At 52.0% G+C, this 19,500-nt stretch overlaps 1 protein-coding gene across 2 annotated transcripts in view; it reads left to right on the top strand.

The window, feature by feature from the left end:
- The first annotated feature begins 1,533 nt into the window (after positions 1–1,533).
- CAPZB (capping actin protein of muscle Z-line subunit beta) overlaps positions 1,534–19,500 on the top strand; it is a 128,040-nt gene continuing 110,073 nt past the window's right edge. For both annotated transcript variants that reach the window (XM_055331430.1, XM_055331429.1), the window contains exon 1: positions 1,534–1,660. In XM_055331430.1, coding sequence (XP_055187405.1) covers positions 1,658–1,660 — 3 coding nt within the window. In that variant the 5' untranslated portion in view covers positions 1,534–1,657. The remainder of the gene's footprint in view (positions 1,661–19,500) is intronic.

Here is a 19,500-nt window from a genome sequence, read left to right as displayed (position 1 = left end):
CACCTCTCTGACCTCAGCTTCCACTGGTGGTCTGCTCAGTCTGGGCCAGTCACCTTGGCCTCCTTGGTCCATGAACACACCAGGGACGGGACTGTCCCCATTGGGTTTGTGTCCTTGCTGGTTCTTGTGCCTCCCTCTGATTGTTACTTTCTAAATTAGCCCTTCCCAGGCCCCACTTTACTAACCTGCCTGCCAATTCCCTCAACTTTAGTTTCCTCCACATCTCTAATCACCACCTGACACTATGTTTACTTTTTTTTTTTTTTTGACACTATGTTTACTTAATAGCTGATGGTCTCCCCTCCAACCATTCTCTGCAAAAGCATGGGCTGGGACTCACTGTTCAATGTTCTAACCTTAGGGCCCAGAACAGTGCTCAGTACACAGCAGGTGCTCAATAAATGTTGACCAAGTGAAAAACTTCCTAAGTGCCACTCTTTTCTCTGAATTCCCGTAACACAGGCCTTAAACACTTACTTGTATCGATTTTTTTATGCCACTGGTAGCTTTTATTGGACTATGAGCTCCCTTAGGAGGGGGGTGCCTAGGATATGGCCTGGCGTGGGGTCATTCCGCCATTTGTGCAACCCTTTACAGTTTACAATCCCCTCACAGGTGACCTATTCGGTTTTCACAAAAAAGAGTGAGCAAGCCCGGGAGGGCAGGTATTATTAGCAAGGCTAGAGTCCCAGTTCTCCTGCCTTCTAGACCAAGCTCAACGGCTGTTTCATGAAGAGAGAGAAAGAGGAAAAAGGAAGAAGAAAAAACACTTTCTGAGTCACTCTGTGGAGCAGGGCAGCCCCACCGGGCAAGTGGGCTGGTTCTCCGTAGCACCTCTAAAAATGCTCGCAAACTCCTAGCATTTATGGATCCGATTTTCTACCTGTGTGGTCCCCACAGCTATGCTGCAGCAGGTAGCTCTGGGGGCATCCTCCTGTCCCGTGCACCTCTGCTTTCTTTCGGCGCCTCCAAAAGGGCCTGGGATGCTCAGCGAGGCGTGTGGCCCGAGACTCCCTTTTTTAGAGATCGGGCTCAGGTGCAGCCACTTGCTCCGGGTCGCGCACGTTGCAGGAGGCGGCGCGGCGATCCAACTGGCCCCCCCCCCCCCCCGCCCCGGGCTCGCGCTGCCGCTCTCTCCGGGATGGACCGGCCCCGGGGCAGAGCCAGTTCCGGGTCCGCGCAGGAGAGCGCGCGTGCAGCGGGAGGGGCGGACAGGGCCGGCGCCTTCCGCGTCCCCGCCCGGGAGGCCGGCCGCCCCCGCCTGCAGCAGCCCCAGGGCGCGGGGCGCGGCGGGCGGAAGCGCCCCCCCCCGCCCAGGCCGCGGGCCCCGCCCCTCGAGGCCCCGCCCACAGCAGGCCCCCGCCCACATCAGGTCCCGCCCCCCGCCCCGCCCCCCGGCGCTCCTCCCCCCGCGCCGCGCTCCATACTTGGCGATCGCCGCGGCCCCGCGCGCTCATTGGCCGAGAGCCGGCCGCGTGGGGGCGGGCCCGGCCGGCCGGGGCGGGGAAGGAAGGCGGCGGCGGCCGGCGCGGGGGGAGGGGGGCGCTGACCCGGATGTTCACTCCTGGGCACCCGGGGAAGTGGAAGCGCCGGGCCCTGCCGCGGGGGGGAGAGCACAGACGCCGGGACCCGGAGCGCCGCCGCCGCCGCCGCCGCCATGGTAAAGGCCCGACGTCAGCCTCCCCCGGGCCCGGGCCCCGCCGGCGCCCGCGCCCCCCCGGCCCCCGCCGCCCCGCCCCGCCCGGGCAGGGTGGGTCCCCGGGTGGGGGAGGGGCGGGGCCCCGGCCCAGGTGGCCCGACCCAGGTGGCCCCCGCGCTGCGCTCGGCCGGCGACCTGCCTCCCTCGCCCGGCCCCCGCCCCCCGCCCCCCGCCGCTGGGTCAGCGGGTCTCCCCGGAGCCGCGGGCCGGGCCGGGCCGGGCGCCCCCTGCGGTGACCCGGGAGCGGCCCCCTCCTCCCGCCCACGGCCGGGCTGGGCCCCCTTGGCCGGTCCCCACCGCCTTCCCCGGCCGCCGTCCCCCCGCCCCCCCCCCAGGGCCGGGCTAGGCCTCTGGACCCCGGTCAACCCCCCGTCCGGGGGCCGCAGCCTCGCTCTTCCGTGGCTTCAGCCCGGATCTTCTCTTCCCTGCTCGCCCTTCGTGGGGACCCCGACCCCTCCCCTCCTCCCCCCTGGCCCTCGCCTGGACGGTCACCCCCGCCGTCCCCTTCCCCGCACTTCTCCCCGCTCTTAGCGGGGCCTGCGTCAGCCGGTCTGTCCCGGGCTGCACCCTCCCTCCAGGGCCCTGCTCCCTGCCCTGCCCCCGACCCCGGCGGCCCCTCCCCTCCCCTCCCCTCCCCTCCCCGGGGAGCCCCTCTGCGGCCCCTGGGGAGCGAGGGAGCGAGGGGCGCTCTCCTCCGCGGGGGAGGGTGGTGGTCCCGGGCTGTGCCTCCGCGGAGGGAGGGCTGCCTCCCCCTGGGAGCAACGAGGGAAGGGCGGGCACCTGTGTGCCCGGAGGGCAGGAAGGCAGCGCCGCGCTCTGCTCTGCGGCCCTTCCCGCGGCCGCTGCCTCCTGGCCGAGGGTGCGGTGCCTGCGGGGCGTCGTGCCGGGGCCTGAGCGCGAGCGGAGGGCTGAGGGTGGGGGGAGCCGGCTGGACGGGAATGAGCGCACAATCGCCCTTGTGAGGCTGCAGGCCCTTTTGGGGGGGCGCCCAGCGGGCCCCGAGGCCAACATACGGCCTGGACACGATGCACCCCAGCAGGCGCAGCCTCCCTTTCCCCCTGAACTGTCAGCTCGTGAGGGTTGGAACTGCTGATTATGGAGGTGCCTCGGATCAGGTGAGCCAGACTCCGAGACAGCGAGCCAGTGAGCCGGCTAGTTCCCCTCGTGGTGTTTGTTTTGATAACGATGGCAGGTGCTCCTAGGTTATTGGGATGGCCCGAGGTGTCGCCTAAGGCCTCCCCAAGTGAGCCTGCCTTGCCCCACTACTTTGCAGCCTTCTGCAGGGCAGGCTCACCACTCGTTGGAAGGGCCAGAGGGCTTCTGCCTTACATGGTCAAGGAACCTTTGGAGATGGGCTAACAGAGCTCAGCCCATCCACCTGCTCCTCCTGCCCAGTGCTGGCAGGTGCCTGCATGTGAACTTTGGAGGATCTCAGTTTCTTGTTTAATGAAGCGATGTGGCTGCTGAACCAGGATGACTAATAAAGAGTGGCTGGGAGTTTTCTTGCTGCCTTCCTGTATTTTGATTAAAAATGTGGCTCATGCCATTTTTGATGCTATTGGACTTCTCCAATGTGTGTGTTGCCTGGAGGTGGAGGTGGCCCCACCCCAGGGCTGGGTGAGGAAGTACTCCGGACAGTTTTGGGTGAGGACTGTGCAAGTGGAGTGAGGCTTTATAAATTTGCTCTCAGGACAAAAGGAGGGGATTGTGGATCCGGTGGCCAGGTGGGGGCTGCTGAAGGCAGGGTATCTGGCAGGGAGGGGCATCTTGGCTTAGCCCTGATTCTCCAAAGGTAATGGGAAATGCCCATGATGACCCAGGAGGAGCACAGTGACACAGGATGCTTCTCACAAGTCCTGGGTTTTATTTGGATTTTATTTGGATAGTCTGAAAACTGGGGTGGGGGTGGAGGAAAGGGCTAACGTTTCTTGAGGATTACGAGGTGCCTGGCACTGTGCTGTGCAGCCCTCTTGTACAAGCCCGTTTAATCTGCACAGTCCTTTGAGGTAGTTGCTGTCCTCATTTTACAGGTGAAGAAGCTGCCGCTCAGGACGTCCAGTAACTTACTCAAGGTGTTGGCTCGGTCAGTGGAAGCATATCTGGCGGTCTCTGACCTCCATCCTCCCCATTGTCCCACGCTGCTTCTGTGGCCAAGATATAAAGGACACTGTTTAGAAAACAGAATAATGGGGTACTCAGAGATGGCAAGGGAGGAGCAGCATTTACTGACTGTTGGTTGTGTTCTGGGTCCTTTACATAAGAGACCTCGCTTACACTTCACGGTGCAATAGTCGGATGGTGGTACAGCCATATCTGGCATAGGCCAGGACATGAGCTCTTTGAGGGCAGGGATTTTTCTCTAGTGTTTTCCATGGCTTCACCCTCTGGGGCCTAGGTACCAAAGGAAACACCTGGTACTGAAGGAAATGGCTTGGAGTGTTCTCTTTTGGGATGTGTCTGTGTCCATGAACTCAGCCATTTGGATTTTCATACTTACTCTCTCAGTAGCTTATTCTTAGTATCCCCTACGGTTGTAAGGAATTTCTAACTGCTTGTTGTCAAATTGATCTCTTACATGGATACTCTAATAATCCAGACTAGGCAGTTGGGCTACGATACAAGTGATGGTGTGGGGTTGTATAATAGGTAAGTGAATTAAGACCACTGTGGTTCTTATTTTCATAGTAGGTTTGGTGGTAGAGAAAACAGCCAGATCTCAGTGTATCCATGGAAGGGAAATAGTTTGAGAATCTAAAATGCATTGGACTTTGGAGTAAATTCCAAGGTATTTGTTGGCGTCAGTAGAGTGCATAGGCAAGTGAAATTTATTTGCATGCCTTCCCTTAGTAGGTAACAATCTTAACACCGTAACTCTATGGTTTCGGAGCACTTTTCCTTACACAGCTGTAGCTTCTAACTCAGGAATGATTATTCTAACTTAAGAGTTGTGATTCAGGTGCTAGATGGTGGCTGTAGCAGTGAAAGGACTGACAGGGGCCCCTCATGAGTTGTCCCTCCAGCTCACAACTGGTTTTGCCTGACAGGAGCTGATAGAAGCCTGTCACATTGTTGCAAGGTGAAACAATAGCGTTGACACTCGTGTGCCTTGGCTGCGCTCCTGGTGTGGATCAGAGACCGTTCAGCCCAGATCCCACATTACATACAGCCCTTTTCCTTTGAACCCAACTGGCCTCTGGTAGAATGCTTGAGAAAGGTAGCCAACAATCGATAGCTTGAGATTGAGATGATAAATCACAGTTTGAGAGCAGATACTCCTATTGATAACTCAGAAGTCCTGTATTTTATATTCCATGGAGGAGAGAAGAGGACCGATGACCGCCCGGGGAGATGGTACCTGGGCAGGTACATAGACTGTTGCGAGGCCTGCTTCCCAGGCTGGGAAATGCTTGCCAGTAGGCAAATACAGAGGTGCCGTAGGGGGTACCTGAAGCTATAGGGTGACGTTAATTCTGTGAATTTTTTTTTTGATTTTTTAAAATTCTGTGAATATTAGTTGCTTTCCTTTTGCAAATTTATATGCTGAAGATGCAATGATGAACAAGACAGGGGTCTCTCCCTCATAGCTTACATTGTTTGGGGAGGGGGGATGTCACTCTTACCTAAAATTTAAGGGAGAAGAGCCTTGTTTGATATGAGGGCAAGCCATTTGCATGAGACTTGGTGGGAAATTTAAGAGAATATTGGGGCGTGTGCCCTGTTTCACTCCCAGACCTTCTCTGCCATAACTGTGGACGTGAATTGTACTGCACAGCAGAAGCTCCTACCCAGAAGGTGTAATCTTGTGGCGCTGTGGAAGCATGCTCTTCTAACCTGGGTAGCTGCCATGGATGGAGGATCTAGTGTGATCCAGAAACATGGCTTAGGTAATACCTCATCCCTGATTATATTTACATGGAACCTGAAGCTTGAGTGACCTGTGTGAGTGGCAGGGCTGGGACTCTTTGGGCGTCCAGGACGCTTACTCTCTGTCTCAAGCTGTAAGCAGAAGGGCCCACAGTACAGTATCTGGGCCCATTGCTTCTTGCAGCAGATCCCAGCAGTGGAGTGGGGTGTGGAAGGCTGGAGGGTGTGGTTGCAAGGCCCACCCACATTAGGACCAGCTAGAGCCATGTCATTTCTAAACCTAAGCTTTTAGAGAGTTGTGTTTCAGCAGAAGGAAGTAGACATGTATGTTTATAGGGCACCAGCCGTGTGCATGCACTCCGCTGGGAGCTTTAGCTTACTGGATCCATGTGTCAGCCCCACCAGAACAGCTCAGCCTTAGGTGGGACGCGGCATAGTATAAGCAGTTAGGACTTGGAGCCAGACTGCCTTGGGATAATAACAGGACCTCCTCGTAAGGCTTGTTTTGAGAATTAGATGAGATAAATGTGTCAAGTACTTCCAACAGCATCTGGCACATAATTATATAATACTCATCATTATTATTATTACTGTAGTACAGATGAGGTACACAGGGGTATGTGGTGAGTGCCTCTGCAGCTGTTAAGCGGAGGCACTGGGTTTTTTGACTCCAGAGATACACCCCTGTCCTCCACTCCTGATGCCTGCTGGAGTTGGCTTGGCTTTGGGCTATGCCTTGAATGAAGAGCTTCTGTTACAGAGCCTATGGCTCTACCTCACCATAAAAAAAAGGCTCCCTGTACAGGGGACACCATGTGCTGTCATAGCCTGGTGCTGTACATCTCTGGTTTGGATGCCTTGTCTGTGCCTGGTGGAGCCCCTTAAGAATTGGGTCCTCACCCAGGATGGAAGAAGAGGGTCAGCACTGGGGACAGAGCATGTGAGCTCCATGAGAGCAGAGCCCTGTCTCTTTGGTCCTGCTAACCACCCCACACCTTGCACCAGTCGCCTGGTGCTTGGCGGGTGCTTCATCAACGCCGAGTGAGTGCGTGGTGAGAGTTGAGAGTGGTTGCACTTTGTTTGCTGCTTGCCTTGCAGAACATGGGCTCTGGAGCTGGGCGCGTGTGGGTTGCAGTCCTGCATCTGCCACTCAGCATGTGATCTGAAGTTGGGGTTCTAATCTCCCTTGGCCTCAGTTTCTTGATCTGTAGCACAAGGATAACATTTTCTAGGGATACCGGGAGAAAGACGGGGAAAATGGCATGTATTTAATCCAGGGCTTGGCACACGGTAGATGGTAGCTGTGATTATTATTTGTCTTATTCTGCATACTGGAGAGTAAGGGACTCAAATAGAAGCCATATAATCCCTGTCGTCTGATCCAGAGAGGGACACTGGATGCATCCAAAAAGTTTAGTGCAGCAGGAAGGACCCAGTATAGAAAAGGCTTAACGAGCAAGGGGAACATGTCTGTTTGGCCTGCATTCCACTTCCTCCAGGAAGTCCTGCAGACCACTTCAGCCCACAGGCAGCCTGGGTGGGGGCTGGGTGTGAAGCCCGGGAGACCTTGCCCAGGCCGAGAGGACAGGGTGGGGTGCAGTCAAGGAGAGGCCATTGTAGGCGGTGCCTGGAACAAAAGCAGAGTTCAGGGGTACGGTCAGCCTGGAAGTTGGGAGACCAGCCAGAGTAGATCGCGCGAGTGGGGGTGCCGCAGTCTCAGGAGTCCGTTGGGGAGCGCCACAGTTGCTAAGCTAAGGACTGTATTTGATCTGGGACATGGTGGAGCCAGCTGAACATCTGACGGGGGCAGGTAGAAATCTGAGGAGGCTGGCAGAGTTGTGGTATTTTAGGAAGCGTCATCTGGCCCTGGTGTGCACGAAGGCCCCGGGAGGTGAGAGACGGGAGGGAGGCCTTGGCCAGCACCAGCCTGTGGGGTGATGAGGGTCCCAGGCACTATGAGGCCATGGGCATGGAAAGGAACACAGGGTGGAAGAAGATGGAGATAGGAAGGCAGAGTGAGATGCCGTGATTTAGCGCCGCTGGGGCTGAGGGGGAGCGCTTCTGCGCCCAGAGCTCCCTGCTTAGGCAGCCTGATAGGATGCTCTGTCATTGATCCGGCTGCCATTTCTGGTCAGTTCAAATTCTAGATAGTAGCGTCTGCAAAGCCTTGGTATCCTGTTAACAGCTGAGCAGGGATTTTAGTCTGGTTAGCCCAGTCATCCTTCTGGATCTGCGAGTGGCACCTAACTCTGCTCCACTTCCGCAGCCTTAGGCTCTGGGCAAACAACCACCTAAGACAGTCAGCTGAGGGGGGTGGAGGCTCTGCATGCTGGCTGTAGTAATAACAGGAGCAAGTTTTTATTGACTCCTTTTTAATACCCAGAGCAGCCCTCTGAGGCAGGTTCTCACGTTACCCTCATTACGCAGGCGCGGGAACCTAGGCCTGCCTGGGCAGTCTGACCCGAGTCCGTGCTCTGGACCCTTGGCACTGCTGCCCTAGGGTTCCTTCCATCCAGCCGTTGGTTCCGTGGATGCTCGCTGAGCCATTAGACAGACCTAGTAGAATAGGAGTCTTACATGGAAGAGGCAGGTGGAGACAGGGAAGTCTCCGATTCTGACAGTGTGGGGCACAAGTGCAGAGCCAAGCTTGGTGGAAGTCCACAACCGAAGTCCCTGAAGCTTAAGGGAGCCACTCTGTTTTCCCTTCTCCCTGCTTCCTCCTGTTCCCATTCCAGGTCTTTCTGGCATGTCTGCAAACCTGGGGAAGGGAGCCTTTCTCTGCAACTTTCTAGTGATGAATCTCCAGTCTCCAGTCCAGCAGTCCCATTTCTTCCAAGACAGCAGTCCCAGAGGCCACCTGGATGTGCCCCATACCGGTCGGTTATTGTGAGGGTGGAGTGAGTCTGCGTGTGGCAGGTGTAGATAGTGCCTTGCACTCTGTAAGTGCAGCAGGAGTGCAGGCCATGATCTGATCATTTTATTAATATGGATGCTTGCTAGGTGGTGGTTGACAGAACCTCCCAGCCAGCCCGGAAGGCAAGGGTAGTGCCCTGTTCTGCCGAGAGCCCGAGAAGTAGAGTCCCCTGCCAAAGGCTGGCAAATCTTAAGGCCTTGCAGCCTGGTGTTTTGTGGCCACGAGGATCTTACCACACTGCAGACTGCCGGTAGTGATGCCCCTGGACGTTCCCCCACCACTTGAACTGCTTGCGAAGGCTTCCTGTTCCAGCCCTGAACTCCTCGGGGCCCTTCTGAGCTAGGACCTGCACAGAGACTGTGATGTTAGTATTATTTGGGTTTACCGTTTCAGAGGTTTCTTTAAGATTCAGGCGGAGGATTTTTCAACATTTATCTGGTAAAGTTTCTTTAAAATATTAAGGTTATGAAAAGATGCTTTTGCTGCTGGGCTGAGTGAGTAGCAAGCACCCTCCCAGTGGAATTCTGTTTTCTGGTGGTACCAGATGCCCTTGTCCTTATCTGTAGCCATGATGGGTGGACGGAGGGTTCAGGGTTGGCTTGCTCACATCTGATGTTGCGATTCAAGGCTTTTCCGTGGTGAGGCTTTGGCCCTGAAGGGGTGTGTCTGATTTCCCAGGGCTGGGCTTCCTGCGTATATAGATAGTGTTGTGCTAACAGACTAAGCCAGGGAGCTTTATCCACCACCACCCCCGCCCGCCCTCAAATGAAAAATCTGATTTTAGAGACTGAGGCCACTGAAGGAGCTACTCTTGTATTTCTCTCTGTCTCATCTTTGGCTTTGTTTTTGTTTTTTAAGATTGTATTTTTAAGATATCTCTACAGCCAATATGGAGCTTGAACTTAACAACTCTAAGTTCTATAGTCGCATGTTTTACTGACCGATCTGGCTTTGTTTTTATCAGTCCTTTTCCTTCTCTGCCGAGCAGAGAAGCTTGTCTCCTCGGCAGTGTATAGCCGCTGGGGCTGGATGTGGACCCCTCACTGAGGAATGCACACCCCTTCACGGCAGGGGCCAGGCTTGGCTGCTTTATGTGCCTTGCTCATTGAGAATTTCCAGTGCGGGCTGTCCTTGCTTCCTTGTGTATCCTCCTGACAGCTCCCGTGTTGAATCGCTTTTGGCCGTAGGGGGTGTGGACCTCTGGTCATCCTGAGATTTGAGGCCTCTAACTTGGTCTTCAGGAGTGCCCCTGTTCAACAAGAATTGGAGGTGCCCGAGCTAGCAGTCTTCATCCTGTAGGTTATTAGGTATTCCCTCCTGGATTCTCCAGGAGTCTGGAAAGTGTCTGCCTTCTGTCGGTGTCTCTCCACTGTCTCTACACAGCCGCTGTCATTAATTCTCTCGACCCAGCCCTATGAGGGTGGTTTCCTCATTGCGCAGATAAGGAAACTGAAGCTCAGAAAGGTTTAGGGGCTTGCCGAAAGGCCCCCACCTAGTTAGTGGCAGAGTTGATGTTCCACTGCAGGCCCATCCCACTCCAGAGTGCGTGCTCAGTGAATTCGGCTAGCCCGTGGGGACTCACAGGATGCTTATTTTATAGATGAGGAAGCAGAGAGGTCGAGAGGTTCACCTGCAGGTCTGGCCATGATGGCTGAAGTCTGGGTTTAGACCTTAGAAGGTTTTGTTGGTTCAGGCTGTTAAAATGAAAGCAGATGGATCTTTCTGAGCTGTGGTCTGTTTTTGGGAAGCTACCTGCTAAGCCTTCGAGTGGTAGATGTGTCTTAGCCTGCCGTGTAGAGTCACGTCTTGGCATTTGAGGTAGGACAGTAGTTCTTACTGTGCATATCCTAGTGATTGTGACAGGCCCCCAGTGACAACTGTTGGTTGAACAGAACCTGGCAGGATTCCCTTGGCTTTTTCCGGTGAAGCCCTAGCCCAGCCATGGGTGCCACGTGCAGTGGCAGGTTGCAGGGCCTCTGAGGGGAAAGAGCATCATGGCCCATTCCAAAAGTTATTTGACCTTGAGCAGCTTCAGTTGGTGACCCTCACAAGGCCTCAAGCCGTTTGTTATCCTTAGGAAGGAAGATGAACAATAAGTGCCCCCTCAGAGTGTGAGTGCCATCACAGCGTCATGCTGTCCTGGTGTGCCGGCAGTTGCTCTGTAGTGTTTGTTGAATGAATAAATGAATGTCTGCTAGGCCCTTAGTAAATGTGAGTGCTCCTCCTGCTTTCCGGTGTGAGACTTCCTGGCGGGGCGGAGTCAGGTTGGGTCCTACTTGTCAGTGTCACTTTAGGTAGAGGTGACAAGAACCGAGCAAGGCCTGCCTCTCAGATGGGTTCAGTGTGCCTTTTAGTTGTTTAGGCCACCCTGCCGGTGGGGGTTGTCTGGAGGCACTGGCAGTGGCGGGCTCAGGGCTTGGTGGGACGGTGATCCTCATGGCTTTGACCTTCCCTGGTGGCACTCCGCACACCTGGCGTGGAGTTCCCTGGTGATCCCAGGCAGTCTGGATTCCGGAGTGCAGGGGTGGGGAAGGGCGGGGTCTGGAGTCTGAGTTCAGACCCAAGCCTGCAGACTTGGGCGGCTTCCTTTACTCCCTCCCTCAGTTTCCTTGTCTGTGACCTGGTAAAAAGGGTTAAATGAGTTGACACGTGAAGCCCAACGTGGTAACTTTGTTATTAGTCTTAAATTAGTGGAGGTGTTGTGATGTGGACTCCTCACCTGCTCTTAGAGCCCGAAGAGATGTCAAAGTGGTAGCTCTTGCTTTGTGCTGGGAGGAGTTTAGACTTTGTGTTGCTGCTTATCTGGCAGGGAAGTGTTCCTTTGCCCATTGCTCACTGGAGACTTGTCAGCTACGGGCCTTGCCCTGATGCACCTGACTGTCCATGAACAAGGTGTTGGAAATGGTGCTTGTGTTCCAGGTTATAATAAAAGTCACTCTTCTGGAAAACGGCTGAGTTTTTTTCTTTCTCACAGCATAGCATGAGTGGCCCAACCGTAGAGTGTTGGTCACATTTGGTATCCAGGGCCTTTGAGGAGAGTGAGGCATGTGCTAGTCAATGATGATTGTCAATCCTACCCCCCCACACACCCCCGCCCCTACACACTGTGGTTATTTTCTGAGCCATTTTCTTCTCTTTGGGAGATGGCAGGTGTTCCTAGGTGCTCCCAGCTTTTACTGACCACGGCTGCATTTGTGAACTGCCACAGACCTGCAGACTCCACTGCTTGGGCTGAATGCCCTAAGGGCATGTGTTGATTTTTAAGGCTTGTAGAGTGGAGTTTAGGGAGAAGGGAGGCAAGATAAAATGGGCAGAGGAAGCCCTTGTTGGAAGCAGCCTGGTAAGGTAGAGTGGAAGGGGACTCCTGGCTCTAATTTCTACCGTGGCTGCCTGTGAACTGCATGAGCTTCAACTATTATTTCGCCTCTCTGACCTCAACTTCCTGATCTGTAAAATGCACGTAACACTTGCCTCTTCACAGGGTAGCTAGAGGATTAATTAAGAACAGTGTACACGAAGTGCTGTAGCTCAGGCCTCCTGTGTGAGCATTTAATACAGGTTCACTATCATCTATAGGAACTTCATCATTCATCATGTAAATTAACACCATTCCACAGGGAAGAGAATTGAGCTGAACCTAAAAATCCTTGTATTGGAGCACCTGAGTGGCTCCGTGATTGAGCGTCTGACTTTGGTTCAGGGCGTGATCCTGGAGTCCCAGGATCCAGTCCCACATCAGGCTCCCTGCTTCTCCCTCTGTCTATGTCTCTGCCTCTCTCTCTCTGCTTCTCATGAATAAATAAATAAAATCTTAAAAAAAAGAAAAACCCCTGCATTGAGGAATACCATACATCTAAAAAGCAGATCCAGTGATCACACTAAGGGGAAGCCCTGACTTTTTGGCTGCCAGGGGCCTTGGTCTTGAGCTGGACTGCCCTCTGCACATCGGCTTAGAGGATTTATCACGCCAGGAGATTTGGATCAGGGTAACCCGGGTGCTGAATCCTGTGGATGCCATCTCACGTAATCTATACCATAGCCCCGTTTGGTCATGGCTCCCCAAAACGTTATGCAGATGTGGAAACTCAGTCTTCTCTCTTCTGATTCCAGATTCCGGCTCTCAGTACTCAGTGAAGGCTGGTCCAAGGATGTTGTTTTTATGGACAGAGGAAGTCTTTAAAATGTGGAGGTTCTAACCAATGTTCTTAAGTGCTTTTATACATTTTGCAGCTCCAAGCAAACTGTATTAGATGGCTGCCCCCGGTTCTGCTTTGATGACTTGGAGCTCATCTTAAGATGCTACAGGACTGCGGGGCGCCTGAGTGGCTCAGTTGGTTAAGCGTCTTCCTTCATCCTAGTTCATGATCCTGGGGTATTGAGATCGAGCTCCACATTAGGCTCCCTGCTCACTGGGGAGCCTACTTCTCCCTCTCCGGCCCCTCCCCCTACTCCCGCTGCGCCCCCCCCCCCCAATAAATCATAATTTTTTTTTTTTTAAGATACTACAGGAATGAGCTTGCAGTGGTTGTGGTTCTTTTAAAGGGGAGCCCTGTTTCCCACGTAGTAAATTCCAACCTATAGTCAGGATTTGGAATCACTTTTGACACCCTGAGCATGCTTTCATCTTTATTTCTGAGGCCTCTGTCTCCTCTGTGCACACTGAAATAATGTGGACTCTGAAATAATGCAGTATGGGGTATAACGTTGTTAGTGACTAAAGTGGCATTTGAATTCGGGCCCAATATACTCCATCTCCTGGCTGTGTTACACCTGCTGCTAGGGCCAGACCAAGCAGAGAGGCTATAGTTGTCTGCCTACCTACAGAACCAGTGGAATTAGTCCAACCCCAAGAGGTAAAACCAATCAAAGATACTGAAAGAGGCTTCTGACCTCAGAGAGCTGAGAGCGCTGGGCCGTGGATGTCCCCACCTGTCTGCAAGATGGACAGGGTCTTTGGCCTCTGTTTGTGGTAGCTTCTCTTTTCGTCTTACTTGGCAATAGGTGATATGCCTGGAAAATGGTTCCAGTCTTCACATTTTCTTTTATTTCTTCATTCTGCCTTTATATTTTAAAGATTTTATTTATTCATGAGAGAGAGACAGACAGACAGACAGACATAGGCAAAGGGAGAAGCAGGCTCCTCACAGGGAGCCTGATGTGGGACTTGATCCCTGGACCCAGGGTCACACCCTGAGCTGAAGCCAGATGCTCCGCCACGGAGCCACCCAGGCATCCCTTCGTTCTTCCTTTAAATCACTTCCTCCAGAAGTGAGTAATCACCTGTTGCCTAGAATTCCCTTGTTCTTTTGCCTGCCATAAAACTGGTACCACAAGGCTGTAAGGCTTTCTCCCCTCTTGGCCACAGACTGGTTTCTGAGCTTGTTGAATTCCAGATGGAGAGCACACAGGAGCATCCTGGGAATTTCCCCCAGGATCCTGCTTTTATTTTGATTCCACAGTATCTGTTTGGTACATATTGATTGTTGGGGAGGCATTTCTTGAAATAACAAGTGAGAACTGGTTGCCATGGTCCCCAAGGAAAGGCCCTCCCATCATGTGACTAATTGGCAGAACATGGACACTTAAATAGAGTGTTGGACCTCCGTATGATGAGCTCAGAGTGCCTTGTGAGCCATTGAATTAACTGATAAAATCCCAGGCGTTGAATTCCTTAACATTGCCGGAATCTCTCAGGAAAGAAAAGAAAGGATTTCTAAGCCTCAGGTGATGGGCTGTGTGTTGTAACAAGTACCAGCAGATTCCGAGTCAGCTGAAGCATTCAGCGGGCCCTCAGAGTTAATAAGGAAGGCACTAGCATCTGTTGCTACCTACTTTACTTAGCACTTAACATGCATTATCCTCTTTAGTTCCCAGATTTCTCCTAAGCATGGGATCCTGTGAATTTCGGATCTTATATGAATCATAATTATGGAAGCTTAGAGACTTTATGTAAATTGCTAATAAATGACAGAGTTGGTACTTAAACCTAGCTGCTCTGATCTTACAGCCTTTGGACGTAACCTCTGCCATCATGGAATTCTGCTGCTCACGCAGGGCTTGAGGCCTGTCCAAATCCTACAGTAAATCGCTAGCGCAGTTGGGACAAGGGTCCTGTGTCTGACACGCTTAGAAGCTGGACCCTGCCAGTAGGCTCTTTTCTGCTGCATAAACTTTAGCACACTTGAAAACTCATCCTTGATCATGCTTCCCCAGTGCTGCGTCCCAAGACCACACTTTCCAAAATGACATCGCGAGAGTGAGCTTCATGGCAGTGGGGTGGACCTGCCCAGAAAGCCAGTGCCCTTAAAGAAGAAATCTAGGGACAGGGCTGGATTCAAACTCAGGTGCCTTTGATTTAAGCCCCTGCTTTGTCGCCATGTCTGTAAGAGGCAGGGATTACAGTAGCAAGGCTCTGGGGAAAGTGGATGTCCGACAGTCGGTTGACAAATGGTGGTACAGCAGCATAACAGTAGGTAATACAGCCCTTAAAATGTGATGGTGTCGAGGGCACCTGGGTGGTGCAGTCGGTTGGGTGCTTGACTCTTGATACCAGGTCAAGTCTTGATCTCAAGGTCATGAGTAGCCCCATGTTGGGCCTACTTAAAAAAGTGTATATAATAGTGTTGAATAAAGCAAAGCACTGAATGGGTCAATTCTGAATTCTGTCCTCATAGCTCTCTAGAATGTTCATGTTAGAATTGCCTACCTCCTCGGGTTTGTGATGATTCAATAAACGACCAGCTTGCAAGCCCTTTACTGTATCTACAGTGGATAATGATTATTTACCTGCACACACACATATATGTATGTATATATGTTTTCCCCTCTTTAGAGTCACTTCCTTACGATAAATCCTTAGCAGTGTGTTGTAGGGCTAAGGAGGGCCAGCGTTTTTTCCCCATGCATTCTCTTAATTTTTCCCTAAGCTGCCTCATTTTTTTTACCGGAAGTTCTTTCTTTCTTTCTTTCTTTCTTTCTTTTTTTTTTTAACCAGAAGTTCTTTAGGAAGGAAACTTTGTCATTACTGTAAATGGGAAACCAGTATCCGATGCCCCAAGTAGAAAGTATACATGGAGGTAGACTCCTGTAATGACTGGTAGAAGGGATGCTTGTCAGGGGACCACCTAAAATCGGTGGCCACCAGAGCCTGGCTGCCTTCTACCTCTGGGCCTCAACATGCAGCGTCCCCTCCTGGCCTTCTCCTGCCTTCCGCTGTCCATCCCGCTGACCCTCCAGGCCTGGCTCTGGCCCTTCGTGTCCACCAAGCCTTCTCTGACTACCACAACCCTGTCCATCCCGTCTGCGCCTCTACCCATCCATGCAGGTGTTCGGTGATGCTCTCTGCTTGGAGGTGGGCATGATTGGGTACCCTCCATATCTACACAGAGACCATTCAGGGTGGGGGCCACAGTCAGAAGAACCTGTTGAGTGAAAGATAATTGCTGTGTAAGGGAGTATGTGCAGGTGCAGTGAAAGAGGGTGTTGGGCAGAGGGCAGCACAGCAGGGGTTCCAGTGGAGAGGCTCTTGTTGGAATGGAGTTGAAAGGACTGATTTGCCAGGAGGACACGGTGGAAACACGGGCGAGGGGCGGGGCGGGGTGAGAGAACAGTATGTGTAGGAGAACCGTGGCATGTTCAGAGGGACTGGCAATAATTTAGTTGTTGGAACCATAAGGGTAGGGGTGAGAGGGTTTGATGCCACCTGGCAGAGGTCACTCATGAAGGAGGCTCCAATTTCACCCTTGTCCATTTTCATGCCCTCCCCACACCCTGACCTGACCTATAACACAGCCTTGCCCCATGTGATTTTCCAGTCGTCTTTCTTCCCTTGAGTAGTATTTGCTGGTGGTTTGTTACCCGTCCTCCTCCCCCATCATTATTTGCCGAGTGCCTCCTCTGCTCTGTGCCAAGTCCTGGGGCACTTGGCCGAATGAAAGGAAGACCCCGCCTTAAAGAGCTCGCAGCCTGGTGGGCGAGACACATGGCTATCTATTTGGGTGTGATTGCTGGTGACGGGGACCTTGGCAAGCGTCCTGACCCCCTTTCTTGCCTTATATAAGGGATCCCTTTGGAATCTGACAGTACTGTTTTTTAAAGTTTGTAATGTTTTTCCTTTTATTGTAAAAAGTAATGTGTTCATTATAGAGAAGTTGGGAAATCTAAAAAAGGAAGGGGAAAAGTGGCCTGTAATCTTGCCCTGCCAGCAACTCCAGTTAACCTTTTGTTTTGCTTCATTGTCTTTGTCTCTGCATGGTTTTTAAAGGTTTCTCATAGATTGCATTCGTATTTTTATGTTATTTATGTCATGCTGTTTTTCACAATAACTTTGTTATAAAAATTTCATGAACTTTTTGGATGACTTAATATTTCAACTGATTAAGACTCATTTGCTTAACTGTTCCCCTGTTGTTGGAAGGTAGGGGTTATGCAGTGGAGGTCTTCGTACAGCACTTTTTTTGGGTCCTTCTTATTTGCTTGTTGCATGCTATGACTGTCCCTGTAGGTTGTATGAAGTGTGAACTCTCCTCGCCTTTGTGGTTGTGTCTTAAGGTATGAATTCTCTCTCCACCCATGTGATTGTGCTTTGAGGTATGAACTCTCTCCCTGTCCATGTGATTGTGCCTTGAGGTATGAACTTTCTCCTTGTCCATGTGATTGTGACTTGAGGTATGAACTCTCTCTCCACCCATGTGATTGTGTCTTGAGGTATGAACTCTTTCCTGGCCTGTGTGATTGCATCTTGAGATATCAGTTCTCTCCCTTCATGTGTGATTGTGCATGGTACCACTTAAATGTAGAATCTAGACAAATAAAAGTGAAACTTAGTTGAGCAGTGGTTGCCAGGGGCTGGGGCATGGAGGAAATAGAGTTTGGTAACAGGGCACAAACTTTCAGCTACAAGATGAATGAGGTCTGAGGATCTAATGTGAAACATAAAAAAACCTTGTTGTATGTGTGTTTCTACTTAAGGACACCTTTTGATACAGTTAGTTCATTAGTGCTTCATTCCTGGACCAGCAGCACCTTAACTCATGTCTGGATGAAGCTCCTCTAGCACACGCATGCTCTCCTTGGCACACACAGCCTTCCCGTGCTTAGGAACGCTGGACAGCTCTGTGCTTGGGGGGCATCTTAGACCGCGAAATCAACAGAGAGCACAGAAATGTGGGAAAGGTGACACTAAAGAGACTGTGAGAGGGACTCTTGTTGATAGCGCAAGAGCCAAAACAGGAGCATTGCCTTGTTCCACCTCAGATCGTGCGGGTTGCGCAACTCCGTTTTTGCCATTCTGTGCATGTCTGGGAGTGACTGTGGAAGGGCCACGAGTATTGATTTGAGGGCTACAAATAAATTTGAGTGAGTAGGTGAATTTGCACACATGGAATCCACAGACAGCAAGAACCAACTGTGCACACAAAGTGCTGGATGAGCCTAGTGTGTGGCCACGTATCTACCTGGTGACACAGGTGGTTACAGTGATGATGTTTTAAAAAAATAAGAATTCAGGGTTGCGTTGCAGTCTTGATTTTGGCTCAGGTCATGATCTCAGGGTTGTGAGATCGAGCCCTGCGTTGGGCTCCATGTTCACTGTGGTATCTACTTGGATTCTCTCTCCCTCTGTGCCTCCCCACCGCACTCATGCTCACTCTCTCTCTCTCTCTCTAAAATAAATCTTTAAGAAAAATAAAAACTAGGGGCACCTAGGTGGCTCAGTGGTTGAGCATCTGCCTTTGGCTCAGGGTGTGATTCTGAGATCCTAGGATTGAGTCCCGCATCGGGCTCCCCGCAGGTAGCCTGCTTATGCCTATGTCCTGCCTCTCTCTGTGTGTCTCTCGTGAATAAATAAATAAAAATCTTAAAAAGAAAAAAAGAAAAAAGAAGACTGTAATATACTTCTTCCACAAATTTTGATTTTTGTTGTTGTTGGGAGGGGAATTGTGGGGGAAACCATAATCCCTGCAAGTGTTGGAGACATAGTTTTCTCATAATGAGTAAATCTTTCTCCAAGTCTGAGAAGACTCGAGTGCTTGGTTGGGTACTACTTCCTCTTGGACACAGTCTGACTCTATTGTGATCATAAGACCCTTTGTGTCTCTCGTGATTTTAGATGAGCCTTTCATTCCTAGGACCTTCAGGGGGTGGTGGGCACAGCTCTTGAGAGCCTGCCACCCTGTAGTGTCTTCCAGCTGCAGATCCAGCATCTGACACTGGTGTGGAAACAGAGAAGGGGAAGCATAACCAGGTATTTCGAGAACCCAAATTGTACTTTAAACCAAAACAGCCATGGTAATTTGGGAGGCTCTGGGGGGGCTTCCGGCCTTCCCCCTGCTGGGAGTTCGGTGAAGGCATGCAGCAAAAAAGAGAGGAGGGTTGGATGGTGACATCTGCTTCACTGAGGGAAGAGACCCAGATTAAACATTTCACAACTGGCCCAAGTATCTGGAGTGGAGGAGGCTGTCTGGACAACAGTTTTGGGGTGGGAAGACTGTTGACTTAGGCTGGATGAACTTAGGAACAGGGATGCCCTCAGCTGCGGGCACTCACTTCCTGGTAAGAGCTGGCTTACCAAGAGGGGCTCCACACCTCTGTTCCTCTCTCTCGCTTTCACCCTTTCCTCTGGTTTCTCCCTTTAGCCGGCTGCCAGGGTGAGCCCAGGGTAGAGTTGCCCTACCCAGCTGTCTGCCAGCATATGGTGCTGTATTTTTATGTTACCTTGATCATGACTTATATAATGTTTTTCTTTAAATGGCCTTGAGCCTAACACCTCAGTCTACTTTTGCCTCTTTCTAAGCAGAAACATCCGTAAGGTCATGTTTGAGGTGCTAGTTACATTTTTTTCTGTGCATATTAAAAACAGGTAAGCACTGTATCCCACTTGTCTGTACCCTTCTAAAACCCTCTCAGACCCCAGGGATCTGCACACCATATGGGAAATGATGCAGGGGTGGAGGGCACAGCTCTGGGGCTGTGGAGCCCCGAGTACAGGCCCCGTCTTGACTGCGGGGCTGTGTGATCTCTGGCA

The sequence above is a fragment of the Nyctereutes procyonoides genome, unplaced genomic scaffold, assembly GCF_905146905.1.
Source record: "Nyctereutes procyonoides isolate TBG_1078 unplaced genomic scaffold, NYPRO_anot_genome, whole genome shotgun sequence".
Lineage (NCBI taxonomy): Eukaryota > Metazoa > Chordata > Mammalia > Carnivora > Canidae > Nyctereutes > Nyctereutes procyonoides.
This window is presented reverse-complemented; position numbering and strand designations above follow the sequence as displayed.